The sequence below is a fragment of the Carcharhinus amblyrhynchos genome, unplaced genomic scaffold (genome assembly GCF_965287045.1).
Source record: "Carcharhinus amblyrhynchos unplaced genomic scaffold, sCarAmb.v2.hapA scaffold_73, whole genome shotgun sequence".
Taxonomy (NCBI): Eukaryota; Metazoa; Chordata; class Chondrichthyes; order Carcharhiniformes; family Carcharhinidae; genus Carcharhinus; species Carcharhinus amblyrhynchos.
In genome coordinates this window covers 340457-365772 of record NW_027649813.1, presented here as the reverse complement: position 1 = coordinate 365772, position 25316 = coordinate 340457, and the positions used below count along the sequence as shown (strand labels likewise).

The 25316-nt window shown below is 45.1% G+C and overlaps 1 protein-coding gene across 1 annotated transcript in view; it reads right to left on the bottom strand.

Annotated features, from left to right (window-relative positions):
* LOC145337768 (uncharacterized) overlaps positions 1-25316 on the bottom strand; it is a 48308-nt gene that overhangs the window by 1714 nt on the left and 21278 nt on the right. Inside the window, 8 exon segments of the mRNA XM_080182614.1 lie at positions 1664-1779; positions 2715-2765; positions 4261-4331; positions 4421-4846; positions 8719-8797; positions 9148-9530; positions 15098-15102; positions 24266-24808. Of these exon segments, the coding sequence (XP_080038740.1) occupies positions 1664-1779; positions 2715-2765; positions 4261-4331; positions 4421-4846; positions 8719-8797; positions 9148-9530; positions 15098-15102; positions 24266-24808 (1674 nt within the window).

Sequence of the window (25316 nt, the reverse complement as noted above, 5' to 3'; positions counted from 1 at the left end):
GGAAGTCCACTATAAACCTTCCTGCAGCCTGAAAAACATCTATTGACAACTGCTGTCTCCTGACGCTCAGCCACTTTTTCATTCCTGTCTACATTGTCCGTTATATTCTATTAGCAACAATTTTTCTGACGAAACGATTTCTCCAAACGCTTTTTTGAAGTCAATTTACTGTTCACCACATCTACAGTACTATCCTCATCGACCCTCTCTGTAATCTCTTCAAAATACGCCAGTGAGATAAACAACGTTTACACTTACACATTCACTTTGATACCGTCCAGGTAAAATGGTTGGGAATGATTTACGTTGCAGAATCTCCCCGATTTAAACCTTAATCGGAGCAACCCTGAGACTAAATTCACACACAGTACTTCCTACCTGCTTCCCACAAATGTCATCAAACACCCACAATTACGTGGCAGCAACAAAATAGTTATCCAGTGTTCATACACGAAACACAAGGAGAAGCCTCATTCTCTATCCAAACTGGAGACATTTGCTATAACTGGAGACTCAATACAATCTAGATCTTCCTTTGAATGGTGATGCCTCACCCAGAGGAACAGTCTATACAACGGTTTAATCACTGGTCTGAAAGGGACCACTGGGAACTCCCATCGGAAATGATGTAAGGAGTCTCCCTCTGTTTCCTGCTCAATACTTATACCGAAAACAACATCATCAAAACAACTGAATTCACCATTATCACAATGCTGTTACAGGGCCGTTACTATTCGCAAATTGATTTCTAATATCCTACGTTAAAACGGAGAAAATTCCTCTTTTTTTCTTTTGCAATGATGTCAATGTGACCAAAAGGTGAGTTATTTGCTCACAAAGCTGTTCGCCGCTATGTTACTTCCTGTCTCGTCATCCCACCCACCATATTCCATAATCCTGGCACCACCCACACCTCACCCCGGGTTGTCGATGGATTTTCTCTACTTCGCCTTTTCCTCAAGGACTGCCAAGCACTTCCCCTCACTGCAAACCCGTGGAAAACTGGCCAACAAAATTGGAACTGAAGCCCGATCTCGGGGTTTGATTGGACCTCTGATCAAAGAGAGAGCATTGCGTTCACAAATTGCTTGATCTCTGGAGTCACTCATAAAATCAAACTCACTCAATATAAATGGACTCATCACCTTCCCTATTGCAAGGTTAAGGATATCCTTAGTTTGTAATTGACGCTGTGACTGCGTTAAACCTGTAGATGTTTATCTTCTCCATCATGCTTCAATTCCTCAATAAAATCATCACACTTCTCCTTATTTATTTTAGACTCGCAGTTTCTTCATCTCCTTCTCTTGTCTAATGTGCCTCATTCATCATTACAGGTTAGCTCCAGCTGGCTCAGGTTCTCTCATGCTTTGATGTCTTCCTGATATAGGATGCTTAAGAAGTCAGCAGAACTACTCCTCTAGAAATTCCATTTCACATCCTGAGATTGGTGCTCTATTCCTCTGGTTGTATAGATCCCCTCACTAATTTGACACTTGATGGCTTCAGACACTTACCCAGACCAACCCACAGGAAGCAAAATATGACAACGGACAGATTCTAGGAATTAACAAGCGGAAATGTGAGCATTTAATCCGGGACCTCGGACACCCTTTAGTCCTCTCACATCTGGATTTATAATCAGGAAAAATCAGTGTTTTACCGGGGTTAATGGAGTTGATCATGTCCCTCCACGTTGTGTACTGTAAAGGACCTCTGAACTTTCCAAAAGACAGGCCGGCATCTGTTACACACAGTTGCTGAAATTCATCACTGATCCTGTAAATGTAAAGAAATGATGTGGAAAAATTCATCTTCGTTACAATATTTTTGGAAGGATTTCAATGTTTAAGCTATTCCAACATTCCCAACTGCCAGCACTCTTCCTGTTGGAGAGAATGTATCCCAAACTGAAAGGTTAATCTTGTGCCTATAACTGAGCAAAACATAAATTGGAAATACAAAAACACAGAATGGAAACACTCATGTGAAGAGAACGGTTCATAGTCTGATAACAGATTAGTGACCACACTATCACAAGTGGGATCTGACCAAGTGTGTATGTATGAGGGAGCATGTGGGATTGAGTAAGTGAGTGTGTGTATGAACATTAGAGGAGATGACTGAGTGTATGTAGTCGTGTTAATGTGAGGGAGCGTGTGTGGGAGTGAGTATTGTGGGAGTGAGTGAGTGAGTGTGTGTGGGAGTGCATGTGTGGGTCTGAGAGTGAGTGTGTGTGTGTGTGTGAGTGAGTGAGTTTGTGTGGGATTGAGTGTGTGTGTATGTGTGTGTGAGTGAGTGTGTGTCTGTGTGTGTGGGAGTGAGTGAATGTGTGTGGGATTTTGTGTGTGAGAGAGTGTGTGTGGGATTGAATGAGTGACTCTGAAATTTGGAGGATGGCAAATTGGCCATCCACCAAGCTTCAGACACACTCACTTGTTTAAGAAGGGCCGCAGGGAAAAGCGTGGGAATTACAGGCCGAAGAGCCTAAGGTCTGTGGTGGGTAAGTTGTTCGAAGGTATGCAGAAAGACAGGACCTGCGGACATTTAGAGAGGAAAGGACTGATTAGGAACAGTCAGCGTGACTTTGTGAGTAGAAAATCAAGAATATAATTTAGGCACTGAGAAAAGGAAAGAAGTCCGAATCGTTGCAACACAATTCTGAATGTTTATCACCAAACCTTTTTAAAGTTTTAGTAAAAAGAATATCCTACCTTCTCTTTCGACAAGTCTCCTCCTGAAATATATAAACACAAACATTGAGGCTGATAGTACCAGATTTCAGGAGGAGATAGACAGGGTGGAGAAATGAGCAGACACAGAGCAGATATGATTTTGTACGGAAGTGTAATGCGATACATTTTGCGAAGAAGAATGTGGAAAGACAACATAAACAAAGTACTACAATTGAAGCAGAAGCCGGTAACACAGAGATTGGAGGTGGGGGGTGGGGGTGTGTGGGGGGGTAGGTTTACAAATATTCCAGATAATTGGACAGCAAGACAGGAAATTTTCTTTTATCCAATGAGTTGTGATAATCTGCAACGTGCTAACTGATTGACATGAAGGAGAAGACTGATTCAATGATAATTTTGAGGAGCACTTTGATATGTTTGTTAAGGAAACATTTGTTTCCAATCAGAGTAAAGAGATGTGGGAGTGAACCTAATTGGAAAGCTCTTTCACTGAGCCAGCACAGACAAGATAAAAGGATTTTTTTTCCCCTATGTGCTGTAGAGTTGATAATATAAGATTCTCGATCCCAGTTAAGACGAATGACTCTCTCACCCACTGTATCAGACAAACCCACAACATCGAATTAGGGAATCATAAAGAATGCACAGTGCAGAAGGAGGTCATTCGGGCCATTGAGACGACACTAATTCTTACACAAGTTTATCCCATAACAAAACGTACCTACGCTGCTAAACCCCTAACCTTGGGACACGAAGGTGTAATTGACGATGGCCAATCAGCCTAACTTGCATATCTTTGGAGTGTGGGAGGAAACCAGAGCACCTTGAGGAAACACACGCAGACACGGGGAGAACTTGCAAAGTCCACCCATCAGCCAGGGCAGGAATCGAACCCGGGTCCCCGGTGCTGTGAGGAACTGAACTACAATGTCAATTCCAGTCGAAAATGACACGAAAGGCACCAGGAAATAATCGGAACCCAATGTCCAGGTCAGGACAACTCATTCCGGGGAAGTTGCTGGTATTCCTGAAATTTTGCTGGCAGTGACGAGGGATTAATTCTGTGACAACTGCAGAGAATAAGAATTGTCAAAAATTGTTTCACTCGCTTTCTATTTTTTCCATAAATTCTATATTAATTTCACAGTCATCGTCAGTTATTTAGTGACTGTGTGAAGTTTCCCTGAACTGAGCCACAATATATTCCCTCACCTTCAGAAATACCAGCTCGTCTTTTTGCTCCATCTGTTTCTGCAACTTTGAGAGTTTCTCCTCGATAGAACTTAAATTCTCCTGAATCTCTCGAAGGTTTCTCTCCATTGATTCTAGAATCCACTCCTCTTCTTCCCTGAGATCTCTGAGTAATCGCTGCTCTTTCTCAGTGAGAATCTGGTGCATTTTAGTGAACTCGGATGTGATGTGGGTCTGCAGACTGCTCGACTGTTCCTACCAAATGAAATGTGAGACATAATTAATGTCCCGTGATAAAGGGAACAAAACTAACCGAGATCCCAGAAAATCAGCACAGAGAGACCTTACCCTAACTTCAGAAATCTTTCGTTGCTGTTTCTGTTCTGTTTCTAGAATTGCCAATTTCTTCTCTGTGAGAAAATCTAAGGAAGATTTGAGCTGATCCTGGGATTGGGAGAGAAAATCGCAGAATGAAAGTGTCAGAGCAGGAAAATGCGATGAAAACGTCAGTTTATAAATATTTTCCCTTTTACCTTGTATTTTTCAACAGCCTCTTTAATCTCCATGAAGTTGTGAGATTTGTGTTCCTGCAAATCTCTACAAGTGTAACAGATCAATTTCTGGTCAGTTTCACAAAACAGCTTCAGTTCTTCCCGATGTTCCCCACAGTGAAATTTACTTTCCTTCTCTTTCGGATTCACCTTTAATTGTCGAGTTTGCTGGGCCAGATTCGCTAAGGCCCGATTTACCCTGAGGTTTCTTTCCGGAAACTCCTCTCTACATTCCGGACAGGAGGTTATATCCTTTTCCCAACACTGGGTGATACAGGAGCGGCAGAAGTTATGGCCACAATCCAGTGTTACCGGATCAGTGAAGATATCGAAACAAATGGGGCAAGTTGTCTCTTCACTCAAACTCTTGACCAGCTGCTTCGAAGCCATGTTCACTCTCAGCACTTCCTGATTCAAACCGGTTTAACTGTGGGATGTGCCTGCATTCCTGAACACCTTCAGGTCCGCGGTTTCCGGATGACGTTCACTGTAATACACAGAGAAATATGATTATAAATTAATCTCTGTCCTCTCGACTGTCAGGCGGGTTGTTAACTCTTCGCTCAGTGTGAAGGAGAAACAGGGTTAGAGCCCGGAGGGGAATCATTGAACTCTTTCGGGGGTAAGTTGGACACTGGAGAATGGTGACAGTGGAGCGAGAGAGAGGGAGGAGACGGGGATGGGCGGGATGGAGATCCTATTGCATTGTTCTCCAGTCTGAACTCGCTGCCGATTACAAACCCTGTGGTGAAACACGGTGAATGTTCCAGATCCATGCAAGGAATTGTATGAATGGATGTACAGCCCCTCCTGGAGCAGAGAGTACTGCACTTGTCAAGAAAATGACAAATACTAGAAAGATATTTAGATGAGTTGTAGCTGTGATTTTCGGTTTTATTTGTTACAAAGTTAAGTGCTGTGTTTTTATAGTGCGTGTCCCCAAACCCGGGGACTCCCACAGCGCCTGAAAACCAATGAGGTTTTTGACAGCGGGGTGATCATTGCAAAGTCGGAATACATTTGGGTTATCGTAAGAACAGGATCTCATAACAAACCTTGGTGATATCCCAGGTATCTGGAGTGAGATTCGATCCCAGCACTTTTTGACCCAGAGCTGATTCACAGCTGACAGGGAGCTCTAAGTGGGAGACGCTTACCGCCCAGTTCTTGGAATGTTTATTTGCAGAACAAGTCTCCAGAAATAAAATCAGAAAGTGCCGCGAAAACAAGTCTGGCAGCGTCTGTGCAGAGAGAAAGAGAGTTAACTTTTCGAGTCGGTGAGAAATGTGATGGGTTATATGTTGTTTAAGAGAGAGAGGGGCAGCTGGAGCAGATGGACAGCCAATGAGAGGTGGGAGCTCGGAGAGATTGTAGTGCACATGTGTTTAGAGTGCGAGACAGAGGCAGTGTGATGGACAACACAAAGAGCTGACAGCGGTGTTAAGGTAATATAGCAGAAAATGTTAATGGAAGAACAGAAGTCAGTGTCCTTACAGAAAATAATGCTGAAGAACGAGTGACGGATGGCCCGGTAGAGGAGGGGAGGGTTTACCCTGGCACAAAAATAGTTACAGGTTTAAAAATATTCACAATGGCGGAGAACGGTTATAGTGCAAAATTATTGAATTCAATGTTGAGTGCCGACCTGCTCAATCGGATGATGACATGCTGCTCGTCCAGTTTGCGTTGGGCCTCATTGGAACCAACGTGACCGAGGATAGACTTCTGGGCAGGGGAGCAAGGTGCCATTCAAATGCGAAGGGAGCACATCAGTATGTAGTAGAGCAGCAGAGCGAGGTGAATGGACACTTTTCACCGCAGCAAAGAGACACAATTCAGTTGAATGTGTTTCCTGCCCAGTAACAGCGAACCGGACATCTGCTCGGGGCAGGAAAGAAACTTGCAGATCCAGTGGTCGTGTTCCATGGAGGTACCAATGACATAGGCAGGACCAGGAAAGGCTTTCTGCTTAGTCAGCATGAGGAGCTGGGCATCAAATTAAGGCACAAACTTCAAACGTAACAATTTCTGCTTTATTGTGTGAGCCATATGCAGATAGGCACAGAGTAAATAAGAATGGGGAGATGAATGCAAAGCCCAAAGACCGGTGTGGGAGAAGTCGGTTTCAATTCATGGGACACTGGCAGCAGTACTGGGGAAAGTGGGATCTGTTCCGTTGGGACTGCCCACACCTGAATTGTGCTGGGGCTGATGTTTTACCAAGCTGCATCATAAGGGAAGCAGAGAGAGAGAAAGAGAGAGAGAGTTTTAAACTAAATATAGGGGCAATGGATCGAATTTGGGAAGTTCTGATATACCAAAGAGTGGAGACAGGGCAGAAAAAGTATTAATATCGGAAGTGATAGACCGTGACAGGAAGGAGCAGAGACAACAAATTAAAAGTAAACCAGCAGATACGACTAGATGCTATAAAAATAATAAAATGGCAAAACGTAAGGCTCTGTACGTCGCATTTAAGACAAACAGATGAGCTGAAAGCACGAATATAAATGAATAAGTATGATCTGATACTTGCAAAGATATGGCGACAGGATGACATCGAATGGAAAGGCAATGTGATATTTGGGAAGGATAGGAAGTTGAGAAAAGATGGAGAGGTCGCTCACTAAATAAATGATGCACATTAGAGAGGGTTGACCTAAGGTCTGCAACTCAGGGTGTAAATATAACTTTCATTGTGGTGAAAAATTATAAATGTGAAAGTCATTTGTGGGAGTGGTGTACGGCCCCGTAATTGGTACTACTCAGTAGGTCAGTCGATAAAAGAAGAGATAATGAGAGCTTGTCAGAACGGTGTTATAATAATCAGGGATGTTTTGAATCTACAATGAGATTGAAAACAGTGGATGGGAAAAATTGGCATAGCTGAAAAGTTCATATAATAATTGTGGGATAATTTCTTAGAACAGCACATCGTGGAACCAACCAGAGGGCAGGCTACACTCATGCTGGTATAGTGCAGGGAGAAAATGTTCATTGATGAACTCATAATGAAGGTATCCCTAGATAGCAGCAACCATGACACGTTTGAAATTTAAATTCAGTTTTAGGGAGAGAAGAGTGCACCAAAGTTTCGTGTTTTAACCATAAATAAGGGCAATTATGTAGTAATGGAAGCAGAGCCAGATAAAGATAAATAGCAAATGTGCATAAAAGATAGATTCCCAGAGGTGGTGGCAGATCTTTAAAGGAATATTTCAGAATATACAGAGTAGATACATTCCAATGTGAAATAATAATTTAAAGCCATTACTTTTAGTTGCATGGAGTGAGATCTCTTAAAGGAGAATTGTTTTGAGTGAGAGGACATGTTCAGCAAGGGAGAGGAAAGCTGTGGGATGGGGATTGTTGAGACCTTCCGGAGCTAAGTTTCCCTCCGCAGCAACTTCCCAACATCTGACCACGACCCTATCGAAGTTAACAGCAACTGACACATGGGAGCACTGCCATTGAAGCACCGCACCCTTGGCGCTTTGAGGCATCAGTCTGAATCACTGTGCCTCTGTGTCACCCTGGACTGGATTGGATTGATAGTGATGTATTTTGGAAACTCCTTTTACAACGGTTTAGATGGGAACAATTTAGAAAGGAACGATTTGCACGTAGCAGAACGTGATTTACTTTTTAAAAAAATATTCTCACTTCACACACAGTGACTGGAGGACTGCGCAGGGTCAGAATACAGACAAGAAAACAACTAAGACTGGATGTGGCGTCGCTAGGCTGGGACAATATTTATTGCACAGGGACGAAATCCATGCAGACATTGCCCATCCTGAGAAGGTGACAGTGATCTGTCTTCTTCAGTCGCTGCAGTCCATTTTCTGTCGGTAAACCGTCTGTGCTGCTCAGGAGTGCGTCCGAGGATTTCGACCCAGTGGCACTGACGGAAGAGCAATATATTTCCAAGTCAGAATGGAGAGTGACATGAAGGACAACTTCCAATTGTGGTACTCCCATGTGTCAGTTGTTGTTATCTTTGAGATAGTAGTGGTCATGGTTGGGTAGTTGCTGCAGAAGGAAAGTAAGCTTCTACATGGCACTCCACGTATCAAATAGTTTTAGCAAACTAAACTCCTCGAGAATCTACATTTCTTAGCAATCCCACGCTGGAATTTATTGAGCTCCACTGGGCTTAGAGCGCGCAACTTTGAAATCAACGGATTTCCTGCCATCTCCACTCAGATTCAAACTGATGCAACTTACACAAAAGACAATTCTGCGCTCACCGTTCTTGTCTGGTAACAATCAGCACTTACTTTGGCTATGTTTCTCACGTCGGTTCTGTGAGCAACATTGGCAATATTACAAGGGATAAATGGTGAGGATACTGGAAATCTGAGATGAAAGAGAAAATCCTGGAAATAGTTAAGTTAATTTTTTTGTCACAAGTAGACTTACAGTAACGCTGCAATGAAGTTACTGTATCCCAGTCCCCATACTCTGGTGTCTGTTCGGGTACACAGGGTGGGAATTTAGCACGGCCAAATGTACGTGACCAGCACGTCCTTTGCACTGTGGGAGGAAATCGGAGAACCCGGAGGAAACCCACGCAGACACAGGGAGAACATGCAAGCTCCACACAGGCAGAGATCCAAGCAAGGAATCAAACTCGGGTCGCTGGTACTGTGCCACTGTGCCGCCCAAATACTCAGCACCTCAGGCAACATCTGTGGAGAGAAACACACCTTCCGTCCGGCTGCAATAAACCATACCAAATCTGTTGAGTAATGGCGATATTAAATCCCACAATGCCCCTCGCCCCAGAAACCGCTCTATCCAACAGGTTCCCTTCACCCCGTATTGATGATAGTGCGCATGCTCCCTTGGGCCGGCCGTTCCGATCGGCTCCTTTGTTGTGAGTCCGACTCAATGGAAAGGGGAGGAGAATCCGGGAAGCGGCGGCGGCTCGGATGGGGAAGGTGCTGCACCATCGCTTTATGGTTACCGATCTCCCCCGGGGCACTCGTTGGGCCTTGCGGCTCAGACTGGGCCCAGAGAGGCGCTCTCGTTGTTGCTGAGCCTGCACTCCGACCCCCCTGAGCTGCTTCACCCCGAAAGTTTCAGCTTTCTGATGGCGATAGATCGTCTTCACTCATCCTGAGCATTTTGGGTATCGTAATCCGCCATTGACTTAGAACAATTTGGAAGGACGTTAATGTCTCTTAATCAATATCATTAAATTATTAAAAACGGATTCGTGAGAAACACTCATTATCCAATGCCGTCCTCGACCGTGTTTTTGTAAATTTAGTGTATTAATTGTATCACATAATTTGATTTGATTTTAAATCATTTAGTTTATAAATTGAATCACTGTTCTCGAATTGTATTTCCAAATTTAGTTTGATGGTCAGTTTTTTCTTGTTCTACAAAGCCTGTAAATTTCATCAGGCAGTGAATGTTGGCGAGTGCTGAGTGACTGCCCTCGGGACGACCAGGAGGAGAGTTCAGAGTCCCAGAAGATATAGGGAGCCGCATGTTCTACATGCAATCGTGGTGCATGAGCGTTGGGATCTGATTCTGCCAGACAGCTGAGTCTGTGTGAGACATTAAAGAATTCAGCTTCTTCAAATTACTCCAGATTGCTTTTGTCAACAAAACTGTTTAACATCTGTCAGATTGTTGTTTATCTGAGCCTGCAATTCTAAATTTGGTCACAAATGCAAGTGTTTAAAGGCAATTTATTTCTTTCCACGTTGTTAATAATTAAATCGATAGAAATTGTTTCTCCACCTCAATATCTTCAAATGACGTTTCATATCTTCATACACTATTTCACTTTGGAAAATAGGGTGGAAGTATAAGAAGGAATATCAATCCATAAACCCCCTGCTCTGGTTGCCAAATCCTCGAAAGGGACTTTCTGGTTCAGACGGAAGAGTCTGTGATTGAATCACTACTCCTATTCCTCATTGCTCCATTCTGCATCGCTTTAGGATACCTATATTGACAACAGGGTAGATGGAGAGAAACTATTTTGCTCCTTCTCGGACGAGGGAGCAGATGAGAGGGTGCATGGTATAAAGATGAGATGTGGAGATGCCGGCGTTGGACTGGGGTAAACACAGTAACAAATCTCACAACACCAGGTTAAAGTCTTTCGTCACCTGATGAAAGAGCAGCAAGCGCTCCGAAAGCTCGTGGCTTTTGCCACTAAATAAACCTGTTGGACTTTAACCTGGTGTTGTGAGACTTCTTACTGCATAAAGATGAGAGGGAGAGCTTCAAGAAGTGAAATCAAGAAAACCTTCGACACAGAAGGCGTGCAATAACATTTGAATTCTCTTCTTAAATGACAAATTATCACTAACCAAGAATCAATTTAAAGTCTGAATTTGACAGACTTTTAAAAAAAAGCCGATGAAGAGATCGGGACTGTTAAGTGCGGAATGAACAGAAGCTGACAAAATAATGAGGGGTTTGGGCAGCGTCGACAGAGAGAAACTTCCTGCAGCACCAAGATTCTGTCAGCAGGTGGCAGCGGTGCGCTTTGTAACAATGAAAGGCGACTTCACAGAGTCTCAAACCATCCCAGAAACTGACTGCACCCGCAATGAATTACTCACAAGTGCAGGAACTGCCGTTAACTCGGAAACGCAGAAGCCACTTTAAAAACACTAGGTCCCAGAGAGAGAGAGAGAGAGAGAGAAAGCAGGTGAATGAGCAAGTAATTCCTCCTTGATGGTGCTGATTCATGATGTGGGTATGCCGGCGTTGGACTGGCGTAAACACAGTAAAAAGTCTGACAGCACCAGGTTTTAGTCCAACCGATTTATTTGATAATAGACTCACAAGCTTTCGGGTTAGTCCCTTCGTCAGGTGAATGGAGAGTTCTGGCCTCAAACAGACCATATAAAGCACAGACAGTTTAGAGAGTACTGTCTGTCTCTAAACTGTCTGTGCTTTATATGCTCTGTCTATTATCAAATAAATCGGTTGCACTAAAACCTGGTGTTGTCAGACTTTTTACGGTGCTGATTCAGGCAGGAATGTTGATCAGGGCACCGGGGAAACTCCCCTGCTGCTCTTAACCCTGGCATTCGAAACATCCACTTGAGACAGACGCTGCTTTTGGTTTAACATCTCACCGGGTTGACTGAACTGTTCAGAGGAAGATAGCAGTGATCCATTCAGCCCTTTTCCGCGTTTCATGGTTAATTTATTGCCATTTACCCACCTTATCTCCAATATCCCTTGATATTCTGGGAAGCTTCAATCGTCCCAGTATCCACAGGCTATAGGGAGAGAGAATCCCACATTTTTTCATATAGTAAAAGGTCGAGATGACCTTTCATCTGTGTTAGAATCATAGAACCCGACAGTGCAGAAAAAGGCCATTCGGCCCATCAAGTCTGCACCGACCACAATCCCACCCAGGCCCTACCCCCATGACCCTACATATTTTACCCGCTTCGCCCTCTAACCTAATCATCTTAGGACACTAACTGGCAATTTTAGCATGGCCAATCAACCTAACCCACACATCTTTGGACTGTGGGAGGAAACCGACGCAGACACAAGGAGAATGTGCAAACTCCACACAGTGACCCGAGCCGGGAATTAAACCCAGGTCCCTGGAGCTGTGAAGCAGCAGTGCTAACCCCTGTGCTACCGTACCACCCACTGAAACCTGCAACATTAATTCTATTTCTCCTTACAGATGCTGCCTGACCGGCTCAGTATTTCCAGCATTTCTACAAAGAACAGAACAAAGAACAAACCAGCACGGGAAACAGGCCCTTCGGCCCAACAAGCCCGCGCCGCCGCATCACCCTACACCTATTCTACCCTGTGTGTCTACGAATAAAACCCCCCACTTAGCCAGATTCAGGGGAGAATAGTGTCAATTTGGTAAAACCAATCAGCCTAAGAGCACATCTTTGGGGTGTGGGAGGAAACCGGAGCGCCCGGAGGAAACCCACGCATCCACAGGGAGAATGCACAAACTCCCACAGACACAGGCCCAAATCCATGTATCTGCACAGCTAGCAGTGCTAGTCACCGAGCTGTTGCGGCGCCCTTCTACCGGTCCAGGATCAAGCACACACACCGACACAAGTACTAGGCCACTCCCGGAACCTCCAAGAGTAGCCCACGCACGACCCACCGTGTGCATGCCCCTCGTTTGACAACGAGGTGGACCTCCACCTGCGGAATAAAAGACAAAAACGTTAATCACAAGCCTGCCTTTCCGGTGTCTCCCGAGGTTCTAACCCTTATTTAATATCCCCTACCATAACCCTCCATCCTCGTTTCACTCATGTGCCTATCTAACTGAACCTTAAACGAGTCCAACGTTCCCGCCTCCACCACCCTACTCGGTAGCGCGTTCCATACCCCTACAACTCTCTGCGTAAAGAACCTTCCTCTCATATCCAAATTATATCTCTCCCCCCTCACCCTTAAATCATGTCCTCTTGTATTTGTAACCAATCTAGGGAGCAGTCTCTCACTATTGACTCTGTCTATTCCCTTCAGTATCTTATATACCTCTATCATGTCCCCCCTCAATCTTCGTCTTTCCAAGGAGAACAGTCCCAGTTTCTCCAACCTTTCCTCGTACCCCAGCTCCTCCATGCCAAGCAACATCCTGGTAAACCTCCTCTGCACCCTTTCCAGAGCCTCCACGTCCTTCCGGTAGTAAGGTGACCAGAACTGGACGCAGTACTCCAAATGCGGTCTAACCACCGTTCTATACAACTGAAGCATTAGATGGCAGCTTTTAAACTCTATACCCCTTCCTATAAAGGCTAGCATTCCATAAGCCTTCCTGACAACATTCTCCACTTGTGTTGCAACCTTCATGGATTTGTGAACCTGCACTCCCAGGTCCCTCTGTGTATCTATACTCCTAATTTGTCTACCTTTAATCAATAGCTCCTCTCTACATTATTCCTTCCAAAATGCATCACCTCGCATTTGTCAGGATTAAATTCCATCTGCCACCTATCTGCCCAATGCACCAACCTATCTATATCCTGTTGTATCACCTCACAATCCGCTTTGGTACCCGCCAACCCTGCCATCTTGGTGTCGTCAGCAAACTTGCTGATCACACCACCTACGCTCTCTTCCAAGTCATTTATGTAGACTACAAAGAGGAGAGGTCCCAGTACTGAGCCCTGCGGCACACCACTGGTCACTGGCCTCCAGCCGGACAAAGTACCCTCCACTACTACCCTCTGTCTCCTATTACCCAGCCAGTTCTCAATCCACCGAGCTACCTGACCTCGTATCCCATGCGCCTTAACCTTAATTTCTGTTCCAGGCTTCCATCTTCTGCAGTATCTTGCCCAGCTATTCACAATCTATATCAATAATTTGGATGAAGGAACCAAATGCAATATTTCTGCAGAGTTTGTGTGGCAGGATTGTTTAAATCTGAAATTTAACTCTGCTTCTCACCACAGATACTGCCAGACCTGCTGAGCTTATTCAGCATTTTCAATTTTCATTTCAAATGCAAATATTCCAAGTTTGCTGACAATCTGAAACTTGGTGGGGATGTGAGTGGTGAAGAAGATGTTAAGAGGCATCTGGGTGATTGAGACAAGTTGGGTGGGTGGTCAAATATATGGCAGATCTGCAATCAGCTGTATAAGTGGAAAGTTATCCACTTTAGTAGGAAAAAACAGAGCAGCAGAGTATTATTTAAATGGTGAAATATTGGGAAATGATTTACAAAGGGACCTGGGTGCCCTTGCACACTAATCATTGAAAGGAAACATGCAGATGCACCGAGCAGTTACAATGGCAAATGCTATGTTGGCCTTCATTGGCAAGGAGTTTCACCATCGGAGCAAGGTTATCTCATAGCAGCTGTACACGGCCTTGGTGTGACCACATCTGGAGAATTGTGTGCAGGTTTTGTCTCCTTACCAGTATAAGGCCATACTTAACAGGTAGAGAGTGCAGCAGAGGCTCGCCAATTTGATTCCCGATTGTTGAATGAGAAGAGATTTTGGTGACTAGTCTTGTATGCACCACAGTAAGGAAATTCAGAGGGAACTTATTGAAACATATAAAATGCTGACAGGGTTGGAAAGACTGGATGTGGAGATGTTATTTCCTCTGGCTGGGGGTAAACCACAAGAGTTCACCTTCTCATGATGTAGCAAAGGCCATTTAGGACTGCAGTGAGGAAAAACATCTTCACTCAGAGCTTGGGGAACCTGTGAAATTCTCGAGCACAGAAGGTGTGGAGGCAAAATCACTGCATATGTTTAATAAGGAAATACATAGATTTCTACACTCTCAAGGCATCCTGGGGAATGGGGAGAAAGCGGCATTATGACATTGAGAGGGGGCTCAAGCACGATCAAATCGAATGGTGGAGCAGGCTCAATGGGTCAAATGACTTTCTCCTGCTCCTGGTTTTGAAACCTTTCTCAGATGTCACATGAAGATTTGTGTGTCACGTTCATCTGCCTATCAAGGCTGGCAAGAGACCTCATATCAAGATTTGGCAAACAAATTTCTATGGACATCATGCAAGGGTGCATGAGGAAAGAAAAAGAGAGAGAGAGAATAGATTGGGCCTGTGTACTGGACTGTGCTGTGAAGTGCCGGGCTATCGATGTGAAGCATCAGCAGCAATCATCGGCCTCTATAAGGCCCAGGCAGGAACATGTTTACCTTGGCTGGGGAGCCAGAATGGCAGATCACAGTCTCATACTAAAGTTAAGGCAATCTAGGACTGAGACCTATAGGTGTGTCTATGATTGGTGGGTTCAGAGCAGTTGCACTGCACAGTGCAGATGAGAAGCTCAGCAAGTGGACTACAAATATGATGTACAGTTGACAACCAGGAGCAGTTAACATGAACATCTGTCCTCAATCTGCATTAGACAGCGGTCTCAAAGGGCCGAATATTGTTCGCGTGCTGCTCCTCCTCCCTGTGGGCCCATCCATCTGGTTCTGCCTGAAAGAGCTCTCTGCCAGTTCAGTCCCCCACTGGAAGCAGATGTCAGGGCGACATGAATGTATCCCTGGCGAGTTTAGATTTGATATTGTTTTCAAGCCGCTGTACACACGGACTTTGTGAGTGAATGAGTGAAATCACAATTCTACTGACAGGTGTCTTGAGGTTGTGGGGGAACAGGGAGCTGTGCAGGTCCTCATGTGTGCACTTAGCATCATCTCTATTTTAAACAGTGTAGTGCATGGAAATGATCAAACCCACAGCAAGGAACATGTTAACTCGTGAAGTTTAATTCTGCTCTCATAAGTCAAGGTACACGAGGGGAAAATAATGTCAGTAAATAAGTAAAAAAAATCCTGAGGCTGTCCAGCCAGTGAAGGATTGAAAGAAATTCAATAAATGTACCAGTTTAAACTGCCTGGAATCTGGTAGCTATCAGATTGACATGGACCTGTCTGCCACATCATTCCCCTCCTGACCCTGTGTCAATCTGTGACAGACCCTCCTTCTCTTCATCTGGATGAGAGTCAGTACAAAGGCAGGGTTGCCTGCAGCTTTCCTCAACAATATCTCAGCACATCTATGAATGCATTGAAATAATAAATTTAGTGAGCACTCACTTTACACATTTCCCTCCAATTCAAAACCTGCAGGCCAATGTGATGCTCTTAGTCTGGGTCCTGTCCAGACATGACATCCCCACTTCAATCCTTCTAGGCAAATAACATCCTGGAGAAGTGGAGAAGAATGTTGCTCCTGTTAATACATGAATGCACATAGAAACCTTGCTCTTTGACCAGGGTGATGAGAGCCTTGTGCGAGTAGCCTTCCTCCAACATCATCCTGTTTGCCTCCACTGCCCCTTAGACTTTACAGATAGGCCATTGTCTTTGCGTTATAGACAGACTCAACACATGAGCCCTTGTCAAGAATGATCGTTCACCTAGGAGAACGGACATTTTGTCACGAGTTGCCTACTAACCACCAGCTGTGCTCTTTGGAGCCATCCACCTCCCTCCTTCAACCCAGAAATCAGTCTAACAAAGCTTCACAGGCCTCCCTCTATGACACTCCTTGCTATATCATTCCTTAGGCAAGGTGACCAAAACTCGACACAATGCTCACCAAGGCACCAATCAACTACACTCAGATCTCTTTACTGCTCCAATTGCTTTGTACTAATGAAGATACCATTTATCTTCCTAATTGTTTTCTATCTCTGCACATTAACTGTACAGAGACACCCAGATCCCTCTGAAGGCAAACACTTTCCAGTCTCTCTCCATCCCAAAAAATATTCAGCACTTTTTGTACTTTTGTTAACAAAATGAAAAATGTCACCCTGCTCCATACTGTATTCCATCCACCATGTTCTTGTCCACTCACAACCTCTTCATATCTCTGAAGCCCTTTTCTGTTCTCCACACAAACTGTCACACTGAACTTCATACAAGCAGCAAACTGCAATGTCTCATTGATGTCAATGATACAGACTGTAAATAACCCACTGATCCCTGCAGTCTTTAACTATCACCTTCCAAATGGAAAATTACTGATTATTCCAATTGTTAACCAATCTTCTATTGATGTTCATATATCACCCCCCCAATCACAGGACTAATCATTTTGGACAATCGTCTGTGTGGCACCATATCAAATGCTTTTTGAAACTCCAACTGCTCTACACACGATTGCCCCGCATCTCCCTCACCCACGAATCCATCTGACTAGATATGATCTCAAAATAATCCTTCTCAAACATCATTACCTCATAAGTGCGTCTCAATTTCATTTATTTATCAGCATTTCCACAGCATTAACATTAGATTCTGGCATTTTCCCACTGCTGACTGTCCTAAGTTTTGAATGATTTTCACTAATTGGTAATTCATTTCCTGAACAGTTACTGCACATTTTAAATGCTTTAGAAAAATTGATACTGGAATTGCTTTCGCTCAATTTCTAGGAAAGTAGAGCTGCTCCTCTATTTGTCTTCACACATCGACAAGGTTTTCTACAGTAAAGACACTGGATCAACACAACCCTTTGCTACTGCACTAGTCACCAACCCAACTCTGACCCCAGAACTCCCAGCCACGTGCAATTGACTAGACTAAGGGCAGCAGATTTCCATACACATTGGGAACTGTAACCTTCTCCCAACATGACTACAGAAATTGACTACAGCCTGCATTTATGTTGCGCCTTTGATAACATATGCCAAGGCAGTTCCCTGAGCATTCTCAGGATCCATCATACTGCAATGGGAGGAAGGTGGAGAAAGAAATACAAGGACATATACAGAAACTGAGTAAAGAACAGAATTATAATTGTTGGAGAAGTGGGTGAGGGATTTCACTACCCTGATATTAATTGGACAGAGGAGTCAATTAAAGGGATAAGGAAATGGAATTCCTACGTGCAGGACAGTGGTTAGTAATGCTACCGCACAGTGCCAGGAACCCAGGTTCAATTCCAGAGTTGGGTGAATGTCTGCATGGAGTTTGCACGTTCTCCCATGCCTGCGTGGATTTTCTCCATGTGTTCCCATTTCCTCCCACACTCAGGGTCTGCAGATTAAGTTGATTGGCTGTACTAAATTGCCACTTAGAGTCAGGGGGGATTAGGAGGGTAAATACATGGGGTTGCTGGATCAGGTCTGGGTGGGATTGTTGTTGGTGCAGGCTCGATCTAAGGAAGGCTTAGGTATGTAAAAACTGACAATGAGAGCTTCTTTAAACATATGAAAAGAGAGAGAGGGATCAACGTGAACACAGGCCCATTTGAAAATGAATCTGGATGACAGTTATGAGGAACAAGTAAATGGCAGAGGAGCAAAACAGATAATTTGTGTTAGTTTTTACAGAGGAAGATACTGGAAACATCCCATTAATACGAAAGAACACGGGGGAGGAATTGAGTACCATCACGAGAGAAGTAGTATTTGATAAACTAATGAAGCTGGAGGAAGATCGGTACCCTCGCCCTGATGGCTTGCCTCCTAGAATGCTAAATGAAGTAACTATATTGGTTGTAATTTACCAAAAATCCTTGGATCCTGGAGAAGTACCAGAGGATTGGAAAACTGCCAATGTGACACCGCTATTCAATAAAAGGAAGGAGGCAAAAAGTAGGTAATTATAGGCTGATTAGCCTAATATCTATTGTTGGAAAAAAGTCAGAATCAATTAAGGAAGTAATAGGGGCACATTTAGAAAATTATAATCTAATCAAGCTGAGTCAGCACTGATTCATGACAGGGCAATCATGTCTGACAAATTTATTAGCATTATTTGAGGAAATCTCAACCAGATTTGATAAAGGGAAACAGTACATGTGCTGCATCTGGACTTCCCGTAGATGTTCAACAAGGTACCTCACAAAAGGTTAAGTCATAAGATTAGTGCCAATGGTGTTAGAGGTAGTATATTGGCATCAATTGAGAATTGGCTGAAGGGGAGGAAACACCGAGTGGGGATAAGGGGTTATTTTTCAAGTAGTGGGATTCTACAGGGATCAGTGCTGTGGCTGCAATGGTTTACCATATATATTAAGGACTCAGAGGAAGGAAGTGAATGTACTGTAGCCACATTTGCAGAAACATCAAAATAGGTGGATTGGCAAATTGTGGGAGGGATGCAGACAGTTTGCAAAGAGATATTCAGGAAGTGTAGTGGAGGACATGCTCCTGTCGACATCAATGGGGATGAAGTTGAAGTGGTCGAGAGGTTCAGGGTTTTAGGTGTCTAGATCACCAACAACCTGTCTTGGCTGGTCCCTCCATGCCAATGCTATAGTTAAGAAAGCCCACCAATGCCTCTACTTTCTCAGGAAATTTGACATGAATGCTACAACTCTCACCAATTTTTACAGATGCACCTTTCAGAATGTATCACAGCTTGGTATAATTCCTGCTCTGTCCAAGGCTGCAAGAAACTACAAAGATTGTGAACATAGCTCAGTCCATCATACAAACTGGACTCCCATCTATTGCCTCTGTCTACACTTCCCACCTTCTCAAAACAAACAGCCAGCATAATCAAGGACCCTACACACTCTGGACATACTCTCTTCTACAATCTTCTGTCGGGAAAAAGGTACAAAAGTCTGAAGTTGCAGACCAACCGACTCAAGAATAGCTTCTTCCCTGCTGCCATCAGACTTTTGAAAAGACCTACCTTATATTAAGTTGATCTCTGTCTCCACCCTTGCTGTAACACTACATTCTGCACCCTCTCCTTTCCACCTCCCCTACGTATTATATCGCTTTGTCTATATCGCACGTAAGAGACAACGGTTGGAACTGTATACCAATACATGTGACAATAATACATCAAATCAATATTGACAGGTTAAGTAAGTGGGCAAAAAGGAAAGATGAAGGAAATCAAAACAGAACCCGAACACCAGCATGGACTGGTTGGGATGAGCTGCCGTGAGAACATTCCAGGTATCAGGGTGTAAACAGTTGAAGACGTGACTGTGGTTTGTTAATTTAAAAGCTGATGCTGTACATTGAACCCAAATAAGCAAATAACCAACACTTGACATGAATGTACTTCCCTATCTCACTGTGAAATGGATGACACATTAGAATGGTACAATCTGGAGTACATCATGTACATCCAGCACCATGGGCTCACTCACTGGGTCAGCAGAGTACGTGATCACAAATACTGATTAAAAGGAGTTTTACCCTGTGGAACAATCTGTCCCAAAGCTGAAGGAATTTTTAAAAAAACCATCACAAACCCCCAACTTCTTCCCCTGTCAGATCTCTGTGCGCCCCCTTTCCCACTCCTCTTTATGTCCACCCCCACTTCTTGGTCAACCTCTTCCTCCCTCCCCCTCCCTCACTTCTCCTTACTCCAGTCCTCGTTGTGCAGCAGGTTTTTGGTGAAGAAGTTATTCTCCAGCTCACTCACTAAAGCCGTTGCCATGACGCTTCCAGCAAGTGAATGATAACAAGAATTAAAACTTTTCAATAATATATCCACTCCGAGGATAAAATCAGGCAGCTATCATCACTCCCTCCCACTATCCCAGTCCCAAAGAAAAGCCAGGCAGCGTGCCTCAATGACTATTGTGCAGTGGCTCCGACATCCATCATTATGAAGTGCTACGAAAGGTTAGTATAGCATGAATCAATTCTGGCCTCCCAGATTGTCTGGATCCATTACAGTTCACCTACTGCCACGACAGATGCCATCTTCCTGGCCCTACATGCAATCTTGGACCACAAAGACAACAACGTCAGTCTCTTTATTGACTACAGCTCAGACGTCAACACCATTATTCCTACAAAACTTATCTCCAACTCCAACTCCATGGCCTGAGGCTTGGCTCCTCCCTCTGCGACTGGATCCTGAGCTTCCTAACCCACAGACTGTAATCAATAAGGCTAGGGAACAACAACACTTCCTCCAAGAAGTGTTGTGGATAGTCTGGAGGGATGTCAGAAGTTGCGCCATGACAGATAGGATGCAAGACTGGGCGGAGAAGTGGCAGATGGACTTCAACACGGATAAATGTGTCGTGGTCCATTTTGGTAGGTCCAATGGGATGAAGGAGTACAATATCAAGGGTAGGACTCTTAGCAGTGTTGAGGAGCAGAAGGACCTTGGGGTCCGGGTCCATAGGACTCTTAAATCGGCCTCGCAGGTGGAGGATGTAGTCAAGAAGGCGTATGGTGTGCTAGCCTTCATTAATCGAGGGATTGAGTTTAGGAGTTGGGAAGTAATGTTGCAAATTTATAAGACCCTTGTCAGACCCCACTTGGAGTACTGTGCGCAGTTCTGGTCGCCTCACTACAGGAAGGATGTGGAACCGACTGAGAGGGTTCAGAGGAGATTTACAAGGCTGTTGCCTGGATTGAGAGGCATGCCTTACGAAGATAGGTTGAGAGAGCTCGGTCTCTTCTCCCTGGAGAGATGGAGGTAATTAAGGACTCCACACACATATTCTTTTCCTTCCATCGGGAAAAAAATACAAAATTCTGAGGTCTTGTACCAACCGACTAAAGAACAGCTTCTTTCCTGCTGCCGTCAGACTTCTGAATGGACCGACCTCACACTCAGTTGATCATTCTCTACAGCCGAGCTGTGACCTTAACACTATAATGTGGAGTTGCCAGTGTTGAACTGGGGTCAGCACGGTAAATCGTTGGTAAGCACAGTTTAAGGAGGTTAATCTGTGCTTAGCCCTCTCTCCACTCACATTGTCTGCATCTGTAAAGACTTGATAACCTATTAAGACTCACATTCCAACCATTATCTTGTAATTGAGTTCCTGTCTATACATGCCCTGGTTATAAAACAAACCTTGCACTCGTCTAACGAAAGGGCAACATTCTGAAAGCTCGTGCTACCAAATAAACCTGTTGGACTCTAACCTGGTGTTGTGAGATTACTTACTGTAACTATATTCTGCACTCTCTCCTTTTCTTCTCGATGAACGGTATGCGTTGTCTAGTGCAGAGGAGGTTTACTAGGCTGATTCCGGAGTTGAGGGGGTTGAGCTATGAGGAGAGGCTGAATAAACTAGGCTTGTACTCGTTAGAGTTTAGAAGAATGAGGGGAGATCTCATTGCGACGTATAAGATGATGAATGGGATGGATAGGATAGAGGTGGAGACACTCTTCCCGCTCAAAAAAGTCAGTAGGACTAGGGGGCATAGCATCAAGATAAGGTGGGGGGGGGGGTGCGGTTTAGAACGGAGTTGAGGAAGAACTTTTTCACTCAAAGGGTGGTGAATCTCTGGAATTCTCTGCCCGTTGAAGTGGTGGAGGCTGCCTCGATAAAAATTTTTAAGAAGCGGGTTGATGGGTTCTTGATAAGAGAGGGGATTAAGGGTTATGGGGAGAGGGCGGGAATGTGGAACTGAGCCACAACAGATCAGCCATGAACTTATTGAATGGCGCGGCAGGCTCGAAGGGCTAGACGGCCTACTCCTGCTCCTATTTCTTATGTTCTTATAGCGCGCAAGAAACAACAGTTTTCACTATACACTAATACATGTGACAATAATAAATCAAAACACCACCGACTCTAAATCCCCGCACAACAGGATGCAACCTCAAACTCACCGCCTCAGTGCCAAAGCCACGCCCCGGAAATCCTCCTGAGTGACCGAGAATCTGACCAATCGGATTTACGGTTGTACAAAAACCCTCCTCCCGCACTCTGACTGACAGGGGAGTTCACCAATCCTAATAGAGAATCCCCGGAAACCGGTATTCCTCGCCCAGAGTGACGAGAGAACGAACCAATCACCTTCCAAAGCTCAGCAAACCCGCCTCCCTTTCCATGCGTGCCTGGAGCTCCGGCCAATCCGTTAACAGGTATCCCGGAAGCCCACCTCCTCGGTCTGAGTGACAGGCACGGCTACCAATCGGCTCGTTCATTTCCCGGAAAACCGCCAATCCGACGCTGAGTGACAGCAGCATTGACCAATCGTCTCCCAGCTTCAGGGGATCCGCCTCCCTCTCAGGTCAATAAGTCACACCGACCAATCCATTGCTCGGAATCCGGCCCCTCAATATGAATGATGTGGATATGCCGGCGTTGCACTGGGGTAAACACAGTAAAAAGTCTGACAACACCAGGTTTCAGTCCAACCGATTTATTTGATAGTAAACTCACTAGCTTTCGGGGTTGCCCCTTCGTCAGGTGAATGGCGACTCATGAATGACAGCTGGTCTGACCATTCCACCAACAAACAATTTAAAAACCCGCCTTCCAACTGTGACTGACAGGCACTTAAACCAATCCACTTACAGATTTCCCGGAAAGCTGTGCTTCTGGCGCAGAGAGACAGGAGGATTCACCAATTGCCTTCCAAGGACATCAAACCCGCCTCCCGCCGTTTCAGTGGCAGGAACTTTCCCATTCCGGATGCCAAGGAAATGACTCTCTCTTGTCTGATTGACAGGAACCTCGGCCAATCGACTTGGCCATTCCCCGGAACCGCCTCCCACGGTATAAATTAACCGCATAATGTGGCGATGCCGGCGTTGGACTCGGGTAAGCACAGTAAGAAGTCTCACAACACCAGGTTAAAGGCCAACAGGTTTATTTGGTAGCACAAGCCACTAGCTTTCGGAGCGTTGCTCCTTCGTCAGGTGAGTCACCGTTCCGAACGTTAGTGGCGTTTGCTACCAAATAAAGCTGTTGGACTTTAACCTGGTGTTGTAAGACTACTCACTATAAATGGCAGATACAGCCACCAACTGACATTTTTCCGAGACGCTTCCCCTTCAGTCTGAGTGACAGGACGCTGTCCAATCGGATTCCGGTTCCCAGGAAACCCGCCCCTGACTCTGGATGAAAGGGATCTTGACCAATCCGCTTCCCCACCCTGCGGCTGGCCACACCTCTCTTTGAATGACGGCTGCATTGACCAATAGGCTGCCATGTCCAAGGAAACCCGATCCTCACTCTGAATGACAGGCGTTAAGGCCAATCAGCTCCCAGACTTTCCCGAGGGCCGTCTCTTTGTTTGGATGGACAGGTGAACTGACCAATCGACTCACGAAGTCCAGGAATCCCGCCTTCCTCATTCAGAGTGACAGGAGCTCCGGCCAATCGGCGTCTCCATTCCCCGGAATCCCGCCTCCCTCACTCAGTGACAGACACAAACAACATGTTGAGTTTCTGCTTCTTGGATTTAATGATGAACTGTGGAATCTTTGAGAAAAACTGTTTCTATTCCAGTGGTTCTCAGATTGTTTTATTTGAAGAATCATTTTACAAATGTAATCATGGAGCCCCCAATGTAAATTATAATTCTATATAATAACCACAATATGAACAGGTTACATCAGTTTACAGCTGGCAGGAGGCAGGGAGACGGTGTGAAATTATGGGATGGATCTGTTAGAGACCTTTAATCCCGCAGATTGTCAGCGGCGCCGGGTTTTCCCCGACGATATTCCATCCCGGATTAAAGATGGGAAAGATTCTCTCAGTGAAAGTGTGGGTGAAAGTGTGGAGATGGGACATGTTGTCCGCATTGTAAAATGACACCTGTCCACCCTCATAGTCCAGGGAAACCCCGATCTTCCGGGGATTCTCACTCGGGGTGAGGCGGGTCGGTGAGGGGGAGGTGAGGGCAAAATAACGACTTCTGGGTCTCAGCCACACCATCCAGAATCCGGATTCAGGGCTCGGGTAGATTCCCCCTTTCCACTTCTCGGACTCTCGGGCCACTCCCAGAATCCACTCTGTCTTCTCCCCCACTTCCACCTCCCAGTAATGTCTCCCTGATGTGAATCCCTCTGATCCCAGGACAAAGGGCCAGGAATCAAACCTCTCCGGGGTGTCAAGGAGCGGCTACCGTTTGTCTCCGAATCTCACACTGGTCCGGTCCTCAGACAGGATGAGCCGGGGATTCGCTGTGTTCGGATCCAGAGTCAGAGAGGCTGGAGCTCGGGGAAAGTTAAAATAACACAGTCAGTGATTTGGAGAGAGCGGGTGGGGAGGCGAGACAGTGTGAGGAGTGAGGAAGAGAGGAGAGAGGTTTGTGAGGGGGAGGGGAGAAACAGCAGGAATATAAGAACATAAGAAATAGGAGTGAAGAAGTTCCTCCTCAACTCCGTTCTAAACCGCCCCCCCTTTATCTTGAGGCTGTGCCCCCTAGTCCTACTATCCTTTCTGAGCGGGAAGAGTCTCTCCACCTCTATCCTATCCATCCCATTCATCATCTTATACGTCTCAATGAGATCTCCCCTCATTCTTCTAAACTCTAACGAGTACAAGCCTAATTTATTCAGCCTCTCCTCATAGCTCAACCCCCTCAACTCCGGCATCAGCCTAGTAATCCTCCTCTGCACTCCCTCCAAGGCCAAAATATCCTTGCGTAAGTGCGGCGCCCAAAACTGCACACAGTACTCCAGCTGCGTCCTCACCAATGCCCTATACAGCCGCAGCAAGACC